This window comes from Pseudophryne corroboree, chromosome 2 (genome assembly GCF_028390025.1).
Source record: "Pseudophryne corroboree isolate aPseCor3 chromosome 2, aPseCor3.hap2, whole genome shotgun sequence".
In the NCBI taxonomy this organism is placed as follows: domain Eukaryota; kingdom Metazoa; phylum Chordata; class Amphibia; order Anura; family Myobatrachidae; genus Pseudophryne; species Pseudophryne corroboree.
This window is the reverse complement of record NC_086445.1, coordinates 37,126,578-37,149,342: the sequence shown is the minus strand read 5'-3', so window position 1 is coordinate 37,149,342 and position 22,765 is coordinate 37,126,578. Positions and strand designations below refer to the sequence as shown.

Sequence of the window (22,765 nt, the reverse complement as noted above, 5' to 3'; positions counted from 1 at the left end):
CCGTCAACGCAGCCGCGGTAAGTCTTGGAACAGACAAGGTCCTTGCTGGAGCAGGTCCCTTCTTAGAGGTAGAGGCTACGGATCCTCCGTGAGTATCTCTTGAAGTTCCGGTTACCAATTCCTTCTTGGCCAATCCGGAGCCACTGATATAGTGCTTACTCCTCTCCATCTTATCAATCTCAGTACCTTGGGTATGAGAGGCAGAGGAGGGAACCCATACACTGATTGGTACACCCACGGTGTTACCAGAGCATCTACAGCTATTGCCTGAGGGTCCCTTGACGTGGCGCAATACCTGTCGAGTTTTTCCCAACGGTTTATAATCATGTGGAAGACTTCTGGGTGAAGTCCTTACTCTCCCGGGTGGAGGTCGTGCTGAGGAAAACTGCTTCCCAGTTGTCCACTCCCGGAATGAAAACTGCTGACAGTGCTATCACATGGTTTTTCGCCCCGCGAAGAATCCTTGCAGCTTCTGCCATTGCCCTCCTGCTTCTTGTGGCACCCTGTCTGTTTACGTGGGTGACTGCCGTAATGTTGTCCGACTGGATCAACACCGGCTGACCTTGAAGCAGAGGTCTTGCTAAGCTTAGAGCATTGTAAATGGCCCTTAGCTTCAGGACATTTATGTGAAGTGATGTCTCCAGGCTTGACCATAAGCCCTGGATATTCCTTCCCTGTGTGACTGCTCCCCAGCCTCGCAGGCTGGCATCCGTGGCCACCAGGACCCAGTCCTGCATGCCGAATCTGCGGCCCTCTAGAAGATGAGCACTCTGCAACCACCACAGGAGGGATACCCTTGTCCCTGGTGACAGGGTTATCCGCTGAAGCATCTGAAGATGCGACCCGGACCATTTGTCCAGTAGGTTCCACTGGAAAGTCTTGCGTGGAATCTGCCGAATGGGATTGCTTCGTAGGAAGCCACCCTTTTTACCCAGAACCCTTGTGCATTGATGCACTGAGACTTGGTTCGGTTTTAGGAGGTTCCTGACTAGCTCGGATAACTCCCTGGCTTTCTCCTCCGGGAGAAATACCTTCTTTCTGGACTGTGTCCAGGATCATCCCTAGGAACAGAAGACAAGTCGTCGGAACCAGCTGCGATTTTGGAATATTGAGAATCCAATCGTGCTGCCGCAACACTACCTGAGGTAGTGCTACACCGATCTCCAACTGTTCCCTGGATCTCACCCTTATCAGGGAATCGTCCAAGTAAAGGATAACTAAAATTCCCTTCCTTCGAAGGAATATCATCATTACGGTCATTACTTCAGTAAAGACCCGGGGTGCCGTGGACCATCCCTACGGCAGCGTCTGAACTGATAGTGACAGTTCTGTACCATAACCTGAGATACCCTTGGTGAGAAGGGTAAATTTTGACATGAAGGTAAGCATCCTTGATGTCCCGAGACATCATGTAGTCCCCTTCTTCCAGGTTTGCAATCACTGCTCTGAGTGACTCAATTTTGAATTTGAACCTCTGTATGTAAGTGTTCAAAGATTTTAGATTTTAAAATCGGTCTCACCGAGCCGTCTGGCTTCGGTACCACAATAGTGTGGAATAATACCCCGTTCCCTGTTGCAGGAGGGGTACCTTAATTATCACCTGCTGGGAATACAGCTTGTGAATGGCTTCCAAAACTGCCTCCCTGTCAGCGGGAGACGTCGGTAAAACAGACTTTTGGAAACGGCGAGGGGAATACGTCTCGAATTCCAATTTGTACCCCTGAAATATTACCTGAAGGATCCAGGGGTCTACTTGCGAGTGAGCCCACTGCGCACTGAAATTCATTGAGAACGGGCCCCCACCGTGCCTGAACTTGTAAAGCCCTAGCGTCATACTGAGAGCTTGGCAGAGGCGGAAAAGGGTTTCTGTTCCTGGGAACTGGCTGATCTCTGCAGCCATTTTCCTCTCCCTCTGTCACGAGCAGAAAAGAGGAACCCTTTTGTCCGCTTGCCAACCAGGACTGCGCCTGATAATACGGCGTCTTATTTTGAGAGGCTACCTTTTTTAAGGCAATACTTCCAAATGCCGTTTGGAATCCGCATCACCTGACCACTTTACTGGTATAATTGGACAACGCACTTATACTTGATGCCAGTCGGCAAATATTCCGCTGTGCATCATGCATATATAGAAATGCATCTTTTAATTGCTCTATAGGCAATAATATACTGTCCTTATCTAGGATATCAAATTTCCAGTCAGGGAATCCGACCACGCCAACCCAGCACTGCACATCCAGGCTGAGGCGATTGCTGGTCGCAGTATAACACCAGTATGTGTGTAAATACATTTTAGGATACACTCCTGCTTTCTATCAGCAGGATCCCTAAGGGCGGCCATCTCCAGAGAGGGTAGAGCCCTTGTTCTTACAAGCGTGTGAGCGCCTTATCCCCCCTAGGGGGTGTTTCCCAACGCACCCTAACCTCTGGCGGGAAAAGGTATACTGCCAATAACTTTTTAGAAATTATCAATTGTTATCGGGGAGAAACCCACGCATCATCACACACCTCATTTTATTTCTCAGATTCAGGAAAACTACAGGAAGTTTTTCCTCACCAAACATAATACCCCTTTTTTTTTTGGTGGTATTTATATTATCAGAAGAGTGTAAACATTTTCCATTGCCTCAATCATGCAATGTGTGGCCCTATTGGAAATCACGGTTGTCTCTTCACCGTCGACACAGGATTCAGTATCCGTGTCGGCGTCTGTATCTGAGGTAACGGGCGCTTTAGAGCCCCTGTATGAGACGTCTGGACATGCACAAGCTGAGTAGCCGGCTGTCTCATGTCAACCACTGTCTTTTATACAAAGCTGACACTGTCACGCAATTTCAACAGTACATCCACTCAGGTGTCGACCCCCCAGGGGGTGACAACACTATTACAGACACTCTACTCCGTCTCCTCATCATTTTTCTCCTCATACATGTCGACACAAACGTACCGACACACAGCATACACACAGGGAATGCTCTGATAGAGGACAGGACCCCACTAGCCCTTTGGGGAGACAGAGGGAGAGTTTGCCAGCACACACCAGAGCGCTATATATATACAGGGATAACCTTATATAAGTGTTTTTCCCTTTATAGCTGCTGTATTGTTTATACTGCGCCTAATTTGTGCCCCCCTCTCTTTTTTAACCCCTTTCTGTAGTGTAGTGACTGCAGGGGAGAGCCAGGGAGCTTCCCTCCAACTGAGCTGTGAGGGAAAATGGCGCCAGTGTGCTGAGGAGATAGGCTCCGCCCCTTTCTCGGCGTCCTTATCATCCGTTTTCTTGTATGTTTTGGCAGGGGTTAAATGCATCCATATAGCCCAGGAGTTATATGTGATGCATTTATTTTAGCCATAAAAGGTATTCTATCGATTTATTGCGTCTCAGGGCGCTGCCCCCCCAGCGCCCTGCACCCTCAGTGACCGGTGTGTGAAGTGTGCTGAGAGCAATGGCGCACAGCTGCGGTGCTGTGCGCCTACCTTTATCTGAAGACAGGAAAGTCTTCTGCCGCCGATTTTTCCGGACCTCATCGCTCTTCTGGCTCTGTAAGGGGGCCGGCGGCGCGGCTCCGGTGACCCATCCAGGCTGAACCTGTGATCGTCCCTCTGGAGCTAATGTCCAGTAGCCTAAGAAGCCCAATCCACTCTGCACGCAGGTGAGTTCGCTTCTTCTCCCCTTAGTCCCTCGATGCAGTGAGCCTGTTGCCAGCAGGTCTCACTGAAAATAATAAACCTAAACTAAAACTTTCACAAAGAGCTCAGGAGAGCCCCTAGTGTGCACCCTTCTCGTCGGGCACAGAAAATCTAACTGAGGCTTGGAGGAGGGTCATAGGGGGAGGAGCCAGTGCACACCAGGTGATCCTAAAGCTTTCTTTAGATGTGCCCTGTCTCCTGCGGAGCCGCTATTCCCCATGGTCCTTACGGAGTTCCCAGCATCCACTAGGACGTCAGAGAAATTACGTTTTTGGGTTTATTTTTGCATAAAAACTTTTGTCTGAGGAAGCATCTTACCAGGGGGCAGGAATTTAATGTTATCCAAGTATTACACTAGTTTGTGTAGCGTATGATGTGTGATCTTACCATATGCCTGCCCAGAAGGTAAGGAACGTAAATATACATTTTGCATTCACCAACCGTTATAGCCGCAGAGGTAGAAAGTGGACGGGTAGGAATGTTCTCAGATAAGATCAGCACATACACGCGTGCCATGCAGCCAAGCAAGTAAGTGCATATACACACGTTAAGACTTAGTACTTCATACTACAAATTCAGACTCAGTCGCATACTATACATATACACGAGTCTCATATCAAATTAGTCAGCACAGTCTCCTGGGGCGTCCTAGTCATGCAGCATTGCGACTAAGATGCATTTTTGGGTAGAAACATTTAAAAAAAAGTCGCTCGACACTGGCAGAGTCTCACGGGAACTGGTGAGACTCTGGTGTGCCAAGAAGTGCAGTTTAGCGCAACTTCCATAACAATATATGAGGACACGTGTATAATCATTTGTGTATCTGTCCTTGCTCCTCACATACTGCCCCTACAGCCGGAATCACGGCCTCTCACCATTACATGTGACCAGAGGAGCAGCCCGATCCCTCTCATATCAGACGGTCAGACATCTATTCTCCCCAACATATTACAGAACAGGGAGCTGCGATAGGAGCGTCTCACACCCAGAACAGCCGCCGTGCACAGTCTATGATCTCCCATTCTGTCCGGCAATGTGATAGATGTCACATTATAGAAGAGCGAGCATCACTGACCTGCACTGGACTCTGGGAGGAATTCCTGCAGCCCCCGATGATCACCAGCATCCAGCTCTACACCGGCCTCAGTTCCTGTGTATGACAATAAGCAGACAGTGTTACACACAGACACACATAGGCAGAGTCAGAAGGGGCAGTGTCTCTGTGTAGTAGTCATTATTCCCATATGTTACACGGACAGTGACAGGAGGAATATCCGGCCATACATGTTCCCATATGTTACACTGACAGTGACAGGAGGAATATCCGGCCATACGTGTTCCCATATGTTACACTGACAGTGACAGGAGGAATATCCGGCCACACGTGTTCCCATATGTTACACTGACAGTGACAGGAGGAATATCCGGCCACACGTGTTCCCATATGTTACACTGACAGTGACAGGAGGAATATCCGGCCACACGTGTCCCCATATATTACACTGACCGTGACAGGAGGAATATCCGGCCATACGTGTTCCCATATGTTACACGGACAGTGACAGGAGGAATATCCAGCCACACGTGTTCCCATATGTTACACTGACAGTGACAGGAGGAATATCCGGCCACACGTGTTCCCATATGTTACACTGACAGTGACAGGAGGAATATCCTGGCATACGTGTTCCCATATGTTACACTGACAGTGACAGGTGGAATGTCCGGCCACACATGTTCCCATATGTTACAGTGACAGGAGGAATATCCGGCCACACGTGTTCCCATATGTTACACTGACAGTGACAGGAGGAATATCCGGCCATACGTGTTCCCATATGTTACACTGACAGTGACAGGAGGAATATCCGGCCACACGTGTTCCCATATGTTACACTGACAGTGACAGGAGGAATATCCGGCCACACGTGTTCCCATATGTTACACTGACAGTGACAGGAGGAATATCCGACCTATACGTGTTCCCATATGTTACACTGACAGTGACAGGAGGAATATCCGGCCACACGTGTTCCCATATGTTACACTGACAGTGACAGGAGGAATGTCCGGCCATACGTGTTCCCATATGTTACACTGACAGTGACAGGAGGAATATCCGGCCACACGTGTTCCCATATGTTACACTGACAGTGACAGGAGGAATATCCGGCCATACGTGTTCCCATATGTTACACTGACAGTGACAGGAGGAATATCCGGCCACACGTGTTCCCATATGTTACACTGACAGTGACAGGAGGAATATCCAGCCATACGTGTTCCCATATGTTACACTGACAGTGACAGGAGGAATATCCGGCCATACGTGTTCCCATATGTTACACTGACAGTGACAGGAGGAATATCCGGCCATACGTGTTCCCATATGTTACACTGACAGTGACAGGAGGAATATCCGCCCATACGTGTTCCCATATGTTACACTGACAGGAGGAATATCCGCCCATACGTGTTCCCATATGTTACACTGACAGTGACAGGAGGAATAGCTAGCCATACGTGTTCCCATATGTTACACTGCCAGTGACAGGAGGAATATCTAGCCATACGTGTTCCCATATGTTACACTGACAGTGACAGGAGGAATATCCGGCCATACGTGTTCCCATATGTTACACTGACAGTGACAGGAGGAATATCTAGCCATACGTGTTCCCATATGTTACACTGACAGTGACAGGAGGAATATCCGGCCACACGTGTTCCCATATGTTACACTGACAGTGACAGGAGGAATATCCGGCCACACGTGTTCCCATATGTTACACTGACAGTGACAGGAGGAATATCCGGCCACACGTGTTCCCATATGTTACACTGACAGTGACAGGAGGAATATCCGGCCATACGTGTTCCCATATGTTACACTGACAGTGACAGGAGGAATATCCGGCCACACGTGTTCCCATATGTTACACTGACAGTGACAGGAGGAATATCCGGCCACACGTGTTCCCATATGTTACACTGACAGTGACAGGAGGAATATCCGGCCACACGTGTTCCCATATGTTACACTGACAGTGACAGGAGGAATATCCGGCCATACGTGTTGGCCATAGACCGTTTCCTCTTTCACATACTTATTCTTCCCTCCATCGCTGGCTTATATGGATGAACAGAGGAACTATTCAAATACAGTATTATTTTAGAATGTGGCTTGACAATTACCGCATAGCATATAAAGTTTCAGTTTAGATATATAGAGGAAGTGCATCAGCCCCAGCAGTATAGTTGTCCGTTCCACTTATAACCAGGGAAATTAGGCGTGCTTTTTTTTACGTTTCAGGGTTTAATTCATGGCCAGCCACAGAGCAATATTTTTATTATTGGCCAGTGCATGTATCATTATTATTATCCTCCTTTATTTATATGGCGCCACAAGGGTTCCGCAGCGCCCAATTACAGAGTACATAAATAATCACACAGGAAAACAGCAACTTACAGCTGATTACAGTATAGGACAAGTACAGGGTAAATACACATAGTTACATCAGCAGATGACACTGGAATAAGTATCAGGTGGCAGAGGACTGCTGGATTTGGTGCAGCTGAAGATTATTAAAGTAAAAAAGGATAAGCACATGAGGGAAGAGGGCCCTGCTCGTGAGAGCTTACATTCTAAAGGGGAGGGGTAGACAGACAGGGGTGACACAGACGGGGTACATAGAGAGCGTGGAACAGAGGGTTAGGATGAGATCCTGGCCGGATCCTGTGTGGAAAGGGGAGAGGGATATCTGTAGTGTGCTGCAATGGCGGACTATTCCATCTCAACTCCAAATGGGGGTAGAGGTTTGATATGGGTACTCCCAGGTCTTGCATGAAAAACCAAGAAGAGACCGCCCCCATCCTCAGTAAGTACGAAATGTTCTAGGGGGGCCATTTAGTAATCATTTCATTTGTAATGTGATCTTGGCGCAGTGTTAGCGCCTAAGATCATATTGCATAATGCGCATACATCAGTCAGGTGTATGAAGTAGTGCATGCAGAAACAGGGGCACCAAAAGGAACCAATCCCTGCGATAGGCTTGCTTCAGTGTCGGGATACCTGTGCAAGCGCAGCCGCCTGACCACACATGCATGGCGGCCATTGCTGGACTGGGTTCCGGTGATTTTTCTGATCTGTACCTGATAGTCTTTAAAATGGCAAAAATCCATCTTCAGATGGCGTTTCCCGCAAGGGCCAAACTGTGGAATGCTTTGCATTGGTAAATCTGGCATTCCTCCATAGAAACCCATTGGTGCAGCAGCTGCAGGCAGGGATTAAGGGATCACAGAAGGTATCAGAGATAACTGCTGCAGTCCCTCAGTTATACATTTATGGGAGACTACATTATTACAGTTACTGCCCAAAAATGGGGGTTTTCGAACATAAGCTGCAAATATTAATTTACAAATGGGACCCCTAGTCAGAGACAAGAAAGGGACAGGCACAATCTACACGGGAATAAATTCACAGTGCCCCCCCCCCCCACCTGCTATCAATGTGTTCAAGTTAAGGGCATCAAAACTCTGAGTCCTTAGATTGCATCACAGGCTCCAGCAATCATGGTCACATGATTCAGCAAGCCTATCTGTGCACAGGGTGCCCTACTTAAACCAGGAATTGTCAGTGCACATTGGGGGTCATTCCGACCCATTTGCACACTGCGGTTCATCACAGCGGTGCGAACGGGTCGGAACTGCGCATGCGCGATGGCCGGATTGAGCAGGCGCGCCGTTGCCCGGCGACAGCCAGTGACGCCGCGTATGTAGAAAGCGACCGCAACGGCGACCGCAAGAAGACTGACAGGAGGAAGGCATTACGGGGCGTCAACTCACCGTTTCCGGGCATGAAGATCTGAACGCAGGCGTGTCCAGACGATTGGAGGGCGGATGTCTGACGTCAATTCCGGGACCTTCATCGCTGGATCCATCGCACAGGGTAAGTAACTGCAGGGCTGGTCTTGTTTTACACAAAACATTTTTAGCATAGCAGGGCTGCACAAGCGATCGCAGCTCTGCTATGCTAAAATACACTCCCCCATAGGCGGCGTCTAGTTGATCGCATGAGCAGCAAAAAGATCATGGATCAGGAAGATCATGTAGATCGCCATGAGGGCCCACAGCCTACGTCACCTCCTTATAGTGAGTGGCCGGCACAGCTCTGCGCCCTCACAGAGAGCTGGCATCACTTCTACACTACACCAAGCAGATTATCACCAGTACAGGAGAAAGTGTCATGGTTCCTTACAGTCCCAGCACCCACACCTTCACACGAGCCCTTATGTCTCACCTATAGGCCCATCAGCCCTCCTAATAAGGCATTACTCTACCCCCCTGACCTCCCACCTACTCTCTGTCCCAGATCACCCCACATATTACCCCCCTCTCTATATACTGTACTGACAGGCAGGGCCCTCTTCCCAGACAGCAGAGACCTCTGTACATATCACCTGTATGACAGCACTGTCTGTATGTCCGTCTCTCTCACCTGATCTGATCTCAGCAGGAACGTCCTCTTCTTTACATTGCTGGTAACACATCCCGTCTCCTGGCACAGCCTGTCATACAAGAACATGTGTCACATACGTGTCCCACCCACACGTTACACGGGACATCTCTATAGGAGTCACACACAGGGCGGGGACATGGAAATAACACAAGATCCTGCAATGTGAGACATGTGAGGAGCTGGGAGAGGTCAGAGCAGGTTCCTCTACCTGATAATCCTGGCTGATCATCCTGTTCTCTTCTCCCATACACCCCGGAGTATAGAGAGGGGTGTCACATGGGTCTGCGGGGTGTGTAGGGTTACACCCACCTGTGGGGGATAGACACAGATGTATAAATGATAACGCAGAAGAAGACCTCAGCTGATACACACACATTATAGTGACGGATATGGCGGAGTAACATAGAACCAAAGTCCTGCAAATAAAACCTTATCCCGATCACTGCTAATGGCCCATTCTCCTGCAGCGCCGCAGTCAGCAGCGACGGGGAAATGTAGATTGTTATACTTACTGTGATGAGACCAGGGGAGGGGTATTGTACTACTACCCCTAACGCTACTTCCACAGGACTACATTACACTGAGACTATGGTTTGGGATTATGGATTGGGACAGGCAGGAAGTAACAGGTGACGTCCCTGCATGTCACACAGCGTGTCAGGGGGTAATGCTGGGAGTGACTGGGCCCTATCTGAGATCTGGAGGAAGAATAACTCCATCAGCACCTAATGTTCTCCCCTAGGACTGTGCTAGACTCTGTGGCAGGGGACCAGCAGGTGGTAACCTGCACAGAACCTGGCCTGACTCCTCCCATCTCCAATTAGCAGAGACCACCACTCCTTGGACAGCCCTGATAGGCAGGTCTACCACTGCGGGTATTGGGGAACATTGTAAATGGAGCAGCAAACGTTCAGCCAGATGGTATTTAGATCCGGTCTGGTGATGAGATATTGATCTCTGCCAGCACCTGGGATATACATGGAAGACATTCTGCTAGAAAAGCTGAGGACATGTTGAAGGTATCGCTCCATCCAGAGTAGCTCGCTGGATCTGTGCTATTTGGTGTGCCTGCTGGAGCTCTGAAATCTTCTGGAGTCCGCTCGTCCCAGATGCCTCCTCCTGAACGCCAAGCCAACAATCTCCTTCAGTGAATAACCAACTGGCTCCGGTGCATAAGCGCCGCCATTTTGGAAATGGTCAGCTGAAATTTCCTATATATATATTGCACTCACCTGACTCTGGCAGCCAATCAAGGATCAGGAATCCCTATTTAAACCCTTTCTGGACAACAGGCCAGTTGCCAGTATGTCATTTCAACAAACACTTTTCTGGTCCAGCAGAATCCTGTATATTCAAGTGTGGTGTCTATGTGAGCAAAACCGGTTCCAACCCGGTTACTCTGTACGCATCAGCGGTCTCAGTCCAGTTCCTGCTACACATGACCGATCTCAGCACGGTTACCTAATATGTATTACCGGTTCCTGCTAGGCATTACTCGTCCCAGCCTGGTTACCTGATATGGTTTCCCCGATAAGCATTACCGGTCCCAAACTACTTACCTTCTACCCCACACTGGTCGCACTACAATTACCTGTTACCCATTTCACTAGTTCAAACCAGTGTACAACTAATGGGCCCTACACATTAGGCGATATCACTGAAGGATATGAACGATCTTGTTCATTAATGAACGAGATACCGTTCATATCTTTCAGTGTGTAGGCACCAATGATGAACGATGCGCAGCCCCGCACTCGTTCATCGTTGGTACCGGGTCGCTCATGCATGCAGGCCAATATGGAAAAACAGAATTTTAATACCTACCGGTAAATCCTTTTCTCCTAGTCCGTAGAGGATGCTGGGGTCCACTTCAGTACCATGGGGTATAGACGGTTCCGCAGGAGCCATGGGCACTTTAAGACTTTTCTAGAGTGTGAACTGGCTCCTCCCTCTATGCCCCTCCTCCAGACCTCAGTATAGGAACTGTGCCCAGGGAGATGGACATTTCGAGGAAAGGATTTACTTTAAAGTTAACGGTGAGATTTACACCAGCTCACACTTCAACCATGCCGCACAACATGGCATTCAACAAAACACATGCCAACGAGCACGTACATTACAGCAAATGTGCTGAAAACATTTTCAACAAAATAACAACTGCAGGTAAAGTACGCACTGGGTTGGGTACCCAGCATCCTCTACAGACTAGGAGAAAAGGATTTACCGGTAGGTATTAAAATCCTGTTTTCTCATACGTCCTAGAGGATGCTGGGGTCCACTTCAGTACCATGGGGTTATACCAAAGCTCCAGTATGGGCGGGAGAGTGCGGATGACCCTACAGCATCGATTGACCAGCCTGTAGGCCTTATCGGCCAAAGTGTCAAACTTGTAAAACTTAGCAAACGTGTTTGCCCTTGACCAAGTAGCTGCTTGGCAAAGCTGTAATGCCGAGACCCCCCCGGGCAGCCGCCCAGGACGAGCCCACCTTTCTAGTAGAATGGGCAGTCACCGAATTCGGTAACGGCAATCCTGCCGTAGAATAAGCATGCTGAATCGTACCTCTGATCCAGCGCGCAATAGTCTGCTTAGAAGCAGGACCCCCAATCTTGTTGGGAGCATACAGGACAAACAGAGCCTCTGTTTTCCTTATCCGAGCCGTTCTAGCGACATAGATTCTCAAAGCCCCAACCACATCTAGGGACTTTGAATCAGCGATGGTGTCAGTAGCCACTGGCACCACAATAGGCTGGTTTATATGGAAAGAAAAAAAAAACACCTTTGGAAGAAATTGTTGACGAGTTCGTAACTCAGCTCTATCTTCATGGAGAACCAAGTAAGGCTCTAGTGAGACAAGGCCCCTAACTCAAGACACCCTTCTTGCGGATGCCAAGGCCAACAGCGTGACCACTTTCCAAGTGAGAAATTTCAACTCAATCTCCTGGAGAGGTTCAAACCAATCCGATTGAAGGAATCGCAACACCACGTTAAGATCCCATGGTGCCACAGGAGGCACAAATGGAGGTTGGATGTGTAGCACCCCCTTCACGTATGTCTGAACTTCTGGAAGGGAGTCCAATTGTTTTTGAAAGAAAATGGACAAGGCCGAAATCTGGACCTTGACTGAACCCAATTGTAGGCCCGCATCCACACTCACCTGGAGAAAATGGAGAAAACGTCCTAAAAGAAACTGTTCCGTTGGAGTCTTCTTGGTTTCACACCAAGACACATATTTTCTCCAAATACGGTGTAATGTTTAGACGTTACTCCCTTCCTAGCCTGAATAAGAGTGGGAATTACTCTTTTTGGAATACCCTTTCGGGCTAGGTTTCGGCGCTCAACAGCCATGCCATCAAACGTAGCCACGGTAAGACTTGATACACGCACGGCCCCTGCTGCAGCAGGTCCTCACGGAGAAGAAAAGGCAGAGGATCTTCTATGAGCAACTCCTGAAGATCTGGATACCAAGCCCTCCTTGGCCAGTCTGGGACAATGAGGATCGCTCGAACTCCAGTTCTTCTTATGATTTTGAGAACTTTCGGAATGAGTGGAAGTGGAGGGAAGACATATACCGACCGAAACACCCACTAGGTCACTAGTGCATCCACTGCTATTGCTTGAGGGTCTCTTGACCTGGAAAAATATGTCTGAAGCTTCTTGTTGCGACGAGACACCATCATGTCTATTTGAGGAATTCCCCAAAGACCTGTCAACTCTGCGAAGACTTCTTGGTGGAGGCCCCACTCTCCTGGATGGAGATCATGTCTGCTGAGGAAGTCTGCTTCCTAGTTGTCCACTCTCAGAATGAAAATTGCCGACAGAGCTTTTGTCTTTCTACCCAGAGGAGGATCTTTGACACCTCTGCCATTGGCGCTCTGCTTTTCGTTCCGCCCTGACGGTTTATGTACGCAACAGCTGTTACATTGTCCGACTGGATCTGTACGGGTTGATCTTGAAGAAGATGTACCGCTTGTACAAGGCCGTTGTAAATGGCTCTCAACTTCAGAACGTTTATGTGAAGACAAGCTTCTTGACTTGGCCATCTTCCTTGGAAGCTCTCCCCCTGTGTGACTGCTCCCCAGCCTCGGAGACTTGCATCCGTGGTCACCAGGATCCAGTCTTGAATCCCGAACCTGCGTCCCTCTAGGAGGTGAGAACTGTGTAGCCACCACAGGAGCGAAATTCTGGCTTTGGATGACAGGATTATCCTCTGAAGCATGTGTAGATGGGATCCGGACCTCTTGTCAAATAGGTCCCACTGGAATACTCTGGCATGGAATCGGCCAAACTGTATGGCCTCGTAGGCCGCTACCATCTTCCCCAACAACCGAATGCATTGATGAATCGACACTCTTGTTGGTTTCAGAATTTGTTTGACCATTCTCTGGATTTCCAGAGCCTTTTCTACTGGAAGAAATACCCTCTGTACTTTTGTGTCCAGTATTATCCCCAGAAAGGACAATCTTGTCGTCGGTTCCAATTGTAACTTTGGAAAACTTACGATCCAACCGTGATGTTGAAGTACTGTCAGGGAGAGTGCCATGTTCTGCACCAACTTTTCCCTGGATCTCGCTTTTATAAGGAGATCTTCCAGGTCAGGAATTATATTGACTCCTTGTTGTCGAAGGAGGACCATCATCTCATGCCATCACCTTGGTGAAAACCCTCGGTGCCTTGGAAGGACCGAACGGCAACGCCTGAAATTGGTAATGACAATTCTGTATTGCGAATCTCAGATAAGCTTGATGTGGAGGATAAAATAGGATTTTAATACCTACCGGTAAATCCTTTTCTCTTAGTCCGTAGAGGATGCTTCAAGAACCATGGGGTATAGACGGGATCCGCAGGAGACATGGGCACTTTAAGACTTTAAAAGGGGTGTGAACTGGCTCCTCCCTCTATGCCCCTCCTCCAGACTTCAGTTATAGGAACTGTGCCCAGGGAGACGGACATTTTGAGGAAAAGGATTTATTTAATTTTCTTCAACTAAGGCGAGATACATACCAGCTCACACCTTCAACACGCCGTACAACATGGCATTCAACAACAATGCATGCAACGGCATGACTAACATCAGCCACAGACTGACTGAAGTCAACGCAACCTGTGTGTAATCATAACCAATAACTGCAGATACAGCCCGCACTGGGACGGTCGCCCAGCATCCTCTACGGACTAAGAGAAAAGGATTTACTGGTAGGTATTAAAAATAAGAATTTACTTACCGATAATTCTATTTCTCGTAGTCCGTAGTGGATGCTGGGGACTCCGTAAGGACCATGGGGAACAGCGGCTCCGCAGGAGACTGGGCACAAAAGTAAAGCTTTAGAACTACCTGGTGTGCACTGGCTCCTCCCCCCATGACCCTCCCCCAAGCCTCAGTTAGGATACTGTGCCCGGACGAGCGTACACAATAAGGAAGGATTTTGAATCCCGGGTAAGACTCATACCAGCCACACCAATCACACCATATAACTTGTGATCTAAACCCAGTTAACAGCATGATAACAGAGGAGCCTCTAGAAAAGATGGCTCACTACAGCAATAACCCGATTTTTTTGGTAACAATAACTATGTACCAGTATTGCAGACAATCCGCACTTGGGATGGGCGCCCAGCATCCACTACGGACTACGAGAAATAGAATTATCGGTAAGTAAATTCTTATTTTCTCTAACGTCCTAAGTGGATGCTGGGGACTCCGTAAGGACCATGGGGATTATACCAAAGCTCCCAAACGGGCGGGAGAGTGCGGATGACTCTGCAGCACCAAATGAGAGAACTCCAGGTCCTCCTCAGCCAGGGTATCAAATTTGTAGAATTTTACAAACGTATTTGCTCCTGACCAAGTAGCTGCTCGGCAAAGTTGTAAAGCCGAGACCCCTCGGGCAGCCGCCCAAGATGAGCCCACCTTCCTTGTGGAATGTGCTTTTACAGATTTTGGCTGTGGCAGGCCTGTCACAGAATGTGCAAGCTGAATAGTACTACAAATCCAACGAGCAATAGTCTGCTTAGAAGCAGGAGCACCCAGCTTGTTGGGTGCATACAGAATAAACAACGAGTCAGATTTTCTGACTCCAGCCGTCCTGGAAACCTATATTTCCAGGGCTCTGACAACGTCTAGCAACTTGGAGTCCTCCAAGTCCCTAGTAGCCGCAGGCACCACAATAGGTTGATTCAGGTGAAACGCTGAAAACCACCTTAGGGAGAAACTGAGGACAAGTCCTCAATTCCACCCTGTCCGAATGGAAAATCAGATGAGGGCTTTTACAGGATAAAGCCGCCAATTCTGACACGCACCTGGCCCAGGCCAGGGCCAACAGCATGACCACTTTCCATGTGAGATATTTTAACTCCACATATTTAAGTGGTTCAAACCAATGTGACTTTTGGAACCCAAAAACTACATTTAGATCCCAAGGTGCCACTGGAGGCACAAAAGGAGGCTGTATATACAGTACCCCTTTCACAAACATCTGAACTTCAGGGACTGAAGCTAGTTCTTTTTGGAAGAAAATTGACAGGGCCGAAATTTGAACCTTAATGGACCCCCATTTCAGGCCCATAGACACTCCTGTTTGCAGGAAATGTAGGAATCGACCTAGTTGAAAATTCCTCCGTCGGGGCCTTACTGGCCTCGCACCACGCAACATATTTTCGCCAAATGCGGTGATAATGTTTTGCGGTTATATCTTTCCTGGCTTTGATCAGGATAGGGATGACTTCATCCGGAATGCCTTTTTCCTTCAGGATCCGGCGTTCAACCGCCCTGCCGTTAAACGCAGCCGCGGTAAGTCTTGGAACAGACAGGGTCCTTGCTGGAGCAGGTCCCTTCTTAGAGGTAGAGGCCACGGATCCTCCGTGAGCATCTCTTGAAGTTCCGGTTACCAAGTCCTTCTTGGCCAATCCGGAGCCACGAATATAGTGCTTACTCCTCTCCATCTTATAATTCTCAGTACCTTGGTTATGAGAGGCAGAGGAGGGAACACATACACTGACTGGTACACCCACTGTGTTACCAGAGCGTCTACAGCTATTGCCGCCCAGCGAAGAATCCTTGCAGCTTCTGCCATTGCCCTTCTGCTTCTTGTGTCACCCTGTCTGTTTACGTGGGTGACTGCCGTGATGTTGTCCGAATGGATCAACTCCGGGTGACCTTGAAGCAGAGGTCTTGCTGAGCTTAGAGCATTGTAAATGGCCCTTAGCTTCAGTATATTTATGTGAAGTGATGTCTCCAGGCTTGACCATAAGCTCTGGAAATTCCTTCCCTGTGTGACTGCTCCCCAGCCTCGCAGGCTGGCATCCGTGGTCACCAGGACCCAGTCCTGAATGTGCGGCCCTCTAGAAGATGAGCACTCTGCAACCACCACAGAAGAGACACCCTTGTGCTTGGTGACAGGGTTATCCGCTGATGCATCTGAAGATGCGACCCAGACCATTTGTCCAGCAGGTCCCACTGGAAAGTTCTTGCGTGGAATCTGCCGCATGGGATTGCTTCATAGGAAGCCACCATTTTTCCCAGAACCATCTCATTGATGTACTGAGACTTGGCTCGGTTATAGGAGGTTCCCGACTAGCTCGGATAACTCCCTGACTTTCTCCTCCGGGAGAAACACCTTTTTCTGAACTGTGTCCAGGATCATCCCTAAGAACAGAAGACAAGTCGTCGGAATCAGCTGCGATTTTGGAATATTGAGAATCCAATCGTGCTGCCGCAACACTACCTGAGATAGTGCTACACCGACCTCCAACTGTTCCCTGGATCTTACCCTTATCAGGGAATCGTCCAAGTTAGGGATAACTAAAATTCCCTTCCTTCGAAGGAGTAACATCATTTCGGCCATTACCTTGGTAAAGACCCGGGGTGCCGTGGACCATCCATACGGCAGCGTCTGAAACTGATAGTGACAGTTCTGTACCATAAACCTGAGGTACCCTTGGTGAGAAGGGTAAATTGGGACATGAAGGTAAGCATCCTTGATGTCCCGAGACATCATGTAGTCCTCTTCTTCCAGGTTCGCAATCACTGCTCTGAGTGACTCAATCTTGAATTTGAACCTCTGTATGTAAGTGTTCAAAGATTTTAGATTTAGAATCGGTCTCACCGAGCCGTCCGGCTTCGGTACCACAACAGTGTGGAATAATACCCCGTTCCCTGTTGCAGGAGGGGTACCTTGATTATCACCTGCTGGGAATACAGCTTGTGAATGGCTTCCAAAACGGTCTCCCTGTCAGAAGGAGACATCGGTAAAGCCGACTTTAGGAAACGGCGAGGGGGAGCCGTCTCGAATTCTAATTTGTACCCCTGAGATATCACCTGAAGGATCCAGGGGTCTACTTGCGAGTGAGCCCACTGCGCGCTGAAATTCATTGAGATGGGCCCCCCACCGTGCCTGATTCTGCTTGTAAAGCCCCAGCGTCATACTGAGGGCTTGGCAGAGGCGGGAGAGGGTTTCTGTTCCTGGGAACTGGCTGATTTCTGCAGCCTTTTTCCTCTCCCTCTGTCACGGGGCAGAAATGAGGAACCTTTTGCCCGCTTGCCCACGAAAAGACTGCGCCTGATAATACGGCGTCTTCTCATGTTGAGAGGCGACCTGGGGTACAAACGTGGATTTCCCAGCTGTTGCCGTGGCCACCAGGTCTGAAAGACCGACCCCAAATAACTCCTCCCCTTAATAAGGCAATACTTCCAAATGCCGTTTGGAATCCGCATCACCTGACCACTGTCGTGTCCATAACCCTCTACTGGTAGAAATGGACAACGCACTTAGACTTGATGCCAGTCGGCAAATATTCCGCTGTGCATCACGCATATATAGAAATGCATCTTTTAAATGCTCTATAGGCAATAATATACTGTCCCTATCTAGGGTATCAATATTTTCAGTCAGGGAATCCGACCACGCCAACCCAGCACTGCACATCCAGGCTGAGGCGATTGCTGGTCGCAGTATAACACCAGTATGTGTGTAAATACCTTTTAGGATGCCCTCCTGCTTTCTATCAGCAGGATCCTTAAGGGCGGCCATCTCAGGAGAGGGTAGAGCCCTTGTTCTTACAAGCGTGTGAGCGCTTTATCCACCCTAGGGGGTGTTTCCCAACGCACCCTAACCTCTGGCGGGAAAGGATATAATGCCAATAACATTTTTGAAATTATCAGTTGTTATCGGGGGAAAACCACGCATCATCACACACCTCATTTAATTTCTCAGATTCAGGAAAACTACAGGTAGTTTTTCCTCACCGAACATAATACCCCTTTTTGGTGGTACTCGTATTATCAGAAATGTGTAAAACATTTTTCATTGCCTCAATCATGTAACGTGTGGCCCTACTGGAAGTCACATTTGTCTCTTCACCGTCGACACTGGAGTCAGTATCCGTGTCGGCGTCTATATCTGCCATCTGAGGTAACGGGCGCTTTAGAGCCCCTGACGGCCTATGAGACGTCTGGACAGACACAAGCTGAGTAGCCGGCTGTCTCATGTCAACCACTGTCTTTTATACAGAGCTGACTCTGTTACGTAATTCCTTCCAACAGTTCATCCACTCAGGTGTCGACCCCCTAGGGGGTGACATCACTATTACAGGCAATCTGCTCCGTCTCCACATCATTTTTCTCCTCATACATGTCGACACAAACGTACCGACATACAGCACACACACAGGGAATGCTCTGATAGAGGACAGGACCCCACTAGCCCTTTGGGGAGACAGAGGGAGAGTTTGCCAGCACACACCAGAGCGCTATATATATACAGGGATAACCTTATATAAGTGTTTTTCCCCTTATAGCTGCTGTATCTTTAATACTGCGCGTAATTAGTGCCCCCCCTCTTTTTTTTAACCCTTTCTGTAGTGTAGTGACTGCAGGGGAGAGCCAGGGAGCTTCCCTCCAACGGAGCTGTGAGGGAAAATGGCGCCAGTGTGCTGAGGAGATAGGCTCCGCCCCCTTATCGGCGGCCTTATCTCCCGTTTTTCTATGTATTCTGGCAGGGGTTAAATTCATCCATATAGCCCAGGAGCTATATGTGATGCATTTTTTGCCATCCAAGGTGTTTTTATTGCGTCTCAGGGCGACCCATCCCAGCGCCCTGCACCCTCAGTGACCGGAGTGTGAAGTGTGCTGAGAGCAATGGCGCACAGCTGCAGTGCTGTGCGCTACCTTGTTGAAGACAGGACGTCTTCTGCCGCCGATTTTCCGGACCTCTTCTGTCTTCTGGCTCTGTAAGGGGGCCGGCGGCGCGGCTCTGGGACCCATCCATGGCTGGGCCTGTGATCGTCCCTCTGGAGCTAATGTCCAGTAGCCTAAGAAGCCCAATCCACTCTGCACGCAGGTGAGTTCGCTTCTTCTCCCCTTAGTCCCTCGATGCAGTGAGCCTGTTGCCAGCAGGTCTCACTGAAAATAAAAAACCTAAAACTAAACTTTTCACTAAGCAGCTCAGGAGAGCCACCTAGTGTGCACCCTTCTCGTTCGGGCACAAAAATCTAACTGAGGCTTGGGGGAGGGTCATGGGGGGAGGAGCCAGTGCACACCAGGTAGTTCTAAAGCTTTACTTTTGTGCCCAGTCTCCTGCGGAGCCGCTGTTCCCCATGGTCCTTACGGAGTCCCCAGCATCCACTTAGGACGTTAGAGAAATCCTATTTTCTCATACATCCTAGAGGATGCTGGGGATGCTTCAAGAACCATGGGGTTTATACCAAAGCTCTAGAACGGGCGGGAGAGTGCGGATGACTCTGCAGCACCGATTGACAAAACAAGAGGTCTTCCTCAGCCAGGGTATCAAACTTGTAAAACTTCGCAAAGGTGTTTGATCCCGACCAAGTAGCAGCTCGGCAAAGCTGTAATGCCGAGACCCCTCGGGCAGCCGCCCAGGATGAGACCACCTTTCTGGTAGAATGGGCCTTCACTAATTTCGGTAACGGCAATCCTGCCGTAGAATGAGCCTGCTGAATCGTATTACAGATCCAGCGTGCAATAGTCTGCTTGGAAGCAGTAGCCTTAATCTTGTTGGGAGCCCACAGGACAAACAGAGCCTCTATTTTCCTAAACTGAGCCGTTCTGGCGACATAGATTTTCAAAGCTCTGACCACATCGAGAGACTTCGATTCCGCCACGGCGTCAGTAGCTACTGGCACCACAATAGGCTGGTTTACGTGAAACGATGACACCACTTTTGGCAGAAATTGCTGACGAGTTCTCAACTCCGCTCTATCTTCATGGAAGATCAAATAGGGGCTTTTGTGAGACAAAGCCGCTAATTCAGACACCCGCCTTGCGGATGCCAAGGCCAACAGCATGACTACTTTCCAAGTAAGGAATTTCAACTCAACCTTAAGCAAAGGTTCAAACCAATGAGATTGCAGGAACTGCAACACCACTTTAAGATCCCATGGTGCCACTGGGGGCACAAAGGCAGGTTGGATGTGCAGCTCGCCCTTCACGAAGGTCTGAACTTCTGGAAGGGAGGCCAATTCTTTCTGAAAGAAAACCGATAAGGCCGAAATTTGAACTTTAATGCAGCCTAACTTTAGGCCCGCATCTAGACCTGCTTGCAAAAAATGGAGCAAACGCCCTAGCTGAAATTCTTCCATAGGAGCCTTCTTGGATTTACACCAAGACACATATTTTCTCCAATTACGGTGGAAATGCTTTGCCGTTACTTCTTTTCTAGCCTGAAGTAGTGTGGGAATGACTTCACTGGGAATACCCTTTCGGGCTAGGATTTGGTGTTCAACCGCCATGCCGTCAAACGCAGCCGCGGTAAGTCTTGATACACGCACGGTCCTTGCTGTAACAGGTCCTCTCGTAGAGGAAGAGGCCAGGGATCTTCTATGAGTAATTCTTGAAGATCTGGATACCAAGCCCTCCTTGGCCAGTCCGGAACAATGAGGATCGCCTGAACCTTTGTTCTTCTTATGATCTTTAGCACCTTTGGAATGAGTGGAAGTGGAGGGAACACGTAGACCGACTGAAACACCCATGGTGTCACCAGGGCGTCCACCGCTATTGCTTGAGGGTCCCTCGACCTGGAACAATATCTCTGAAGCTTCTTGTTGAGGCGAGACGCCATCATGTCTATTTGAGGAATTCCCCAACGACTTGACACTTCTGCAAAGACCTCTTGATGAAGACCCCACTCCCCTGGATGGAGATCGTGTCTGCTGAGGAAGTCTGCTTCCCAGTTGTCCACTCCTGGAATGAATACTGCTGACAGAGCGCTGGCATGTTTTTCCGCCCAGCAAAGAACTTTTGTGGCCTCCGCCATCGCCGCTCTGCTCTTTGTTCCGCCCTGGCGGTTTATGTACGCCACTGCTGTTTTGTTGTCTGACTGAATCAAGACGGGCAGACCTCGAAGATGTTCCGCTTGCAGGAGGCCGTTGTAAATGGCCCTTAATTCCAGAATGTTTATGTACAGACAAGCTTCCTGGCTTGACCATTTTCCCTGGAAAAATTTTTTTCCCCTGTGTGACTGCTCCCCAGCCTCGGAGACTTACATCTGTGGTCACCAGGATCCAATCCTGAATCCCGAACCTGCGTCCCTCTAGGAGGTGAGAACTGTGCAGCCACCACAGGAGAGAGATTCTGGTCCTGGAAGATAGGATTATTCTCCGGTGCATGTGCAGGTGAGACCCGGACCACTTGTCCAACAGGTCCCACTGAAACACCCTGGCATGGAACCTGCCAAACTGAATGGCCTCGTAGGCTGCCACCATCTTCCCCAGTAACCAAGTGCATTGACGAATTGACACTCTTGCCGGTTTCAGAATCTGTTTTACCATGTTCTGAATTTCCAGAGCCTTTTCCACTGGGAGAAAAACTCTCTGTAATTCTGTATCCAGAATCATACCCAAGAACGACAGCCGAGTTGTCGGAACCAACTGTGACTTTGGCAAGTTTAGGAGCCAACCATGTTGTTGCAGAATTGTCATGGAGAGCGTAACGTTTTTCAGTAATTGCTCCTTGGATCTCGCCTTTATCAGGAGATAGTCCAAGTACGGGATAATTGTGATTCCCTGCTTGCGCAGGAGAACCATCATTTCCGCCATAACCTTGGTGAAAATCCTTGGAGCCGTGGACAGACCAAACGGCAACGTCTGAAATTGGTAATGACAATCCTGAACAACAAACCTCAGATAAGCCTGATGTGGAGGGTATATGGGGACGTGTAAGTAGGCATCCTTTATGTCGACCGACACCATAAAATCCTCCTCCTCCAGTCTGGAGATCACCGCTCGGAGAGATTCCATCTTGAATTTGAAATTTTTTAGATAGAAATTGAGGGATTTTAGGTTCAGAATCGGTCTGACCGAGCCATCCGGCTTCGGAACCACGAACAGGCTCAATTAAAAACCTTCACCGTTTTGACGGGGGTACCGCGACAATGACTTGATTTTGACACAGCTTTATTATTGCAGCGCATACTACCTCCCTTTCTGGAAGAGAAGCTGGCAAAGCCGATTTGAAAAATCGGGGAGGGGGCACGTCTTGAAACTCCAATTTGTACCCATGAGCTACTATTTCCAATACCCAAGGATCCAGAGCCGAGCGAACCCAG

The 22,765-nt window shown here is 48.9% G+C and overlaps 1 protein-coding gene across 11 annotated transcripts in view; it reads right to left on the bottom strand.

Annotated features, from left to right (window-relative positions):
• Positions 1-22,765, bottom strand: part of LOC134995897 (zinc finger protein 768-like) — a 923,052-nt gene that overhangs the window by 139,676 nt on the left and 760,611 nt on the right. For all 11 annotated transcript variants that reach the window (XM_063951146.1, XM_063951148.1, XM_063951151.1 and 8 more), the window contains 3 exons: positions 9,417-9,517; positions 9,188-9,257; positions 4,766-4,840 (listed from right to left, as the gene is read on the bottom strand). In XM_063951146.1, coding sequence (XP_063807216.1) covers positions 4,766-4,840; positions 9,188-9,257; positions 9,417-9,517 — 246 coding nt within the window. The remainder of the gene's footprint in view (positions 1-4,765; positions 4,841-9,187; positions 9,258-9,416; positions 9,518-22,765) is intronic.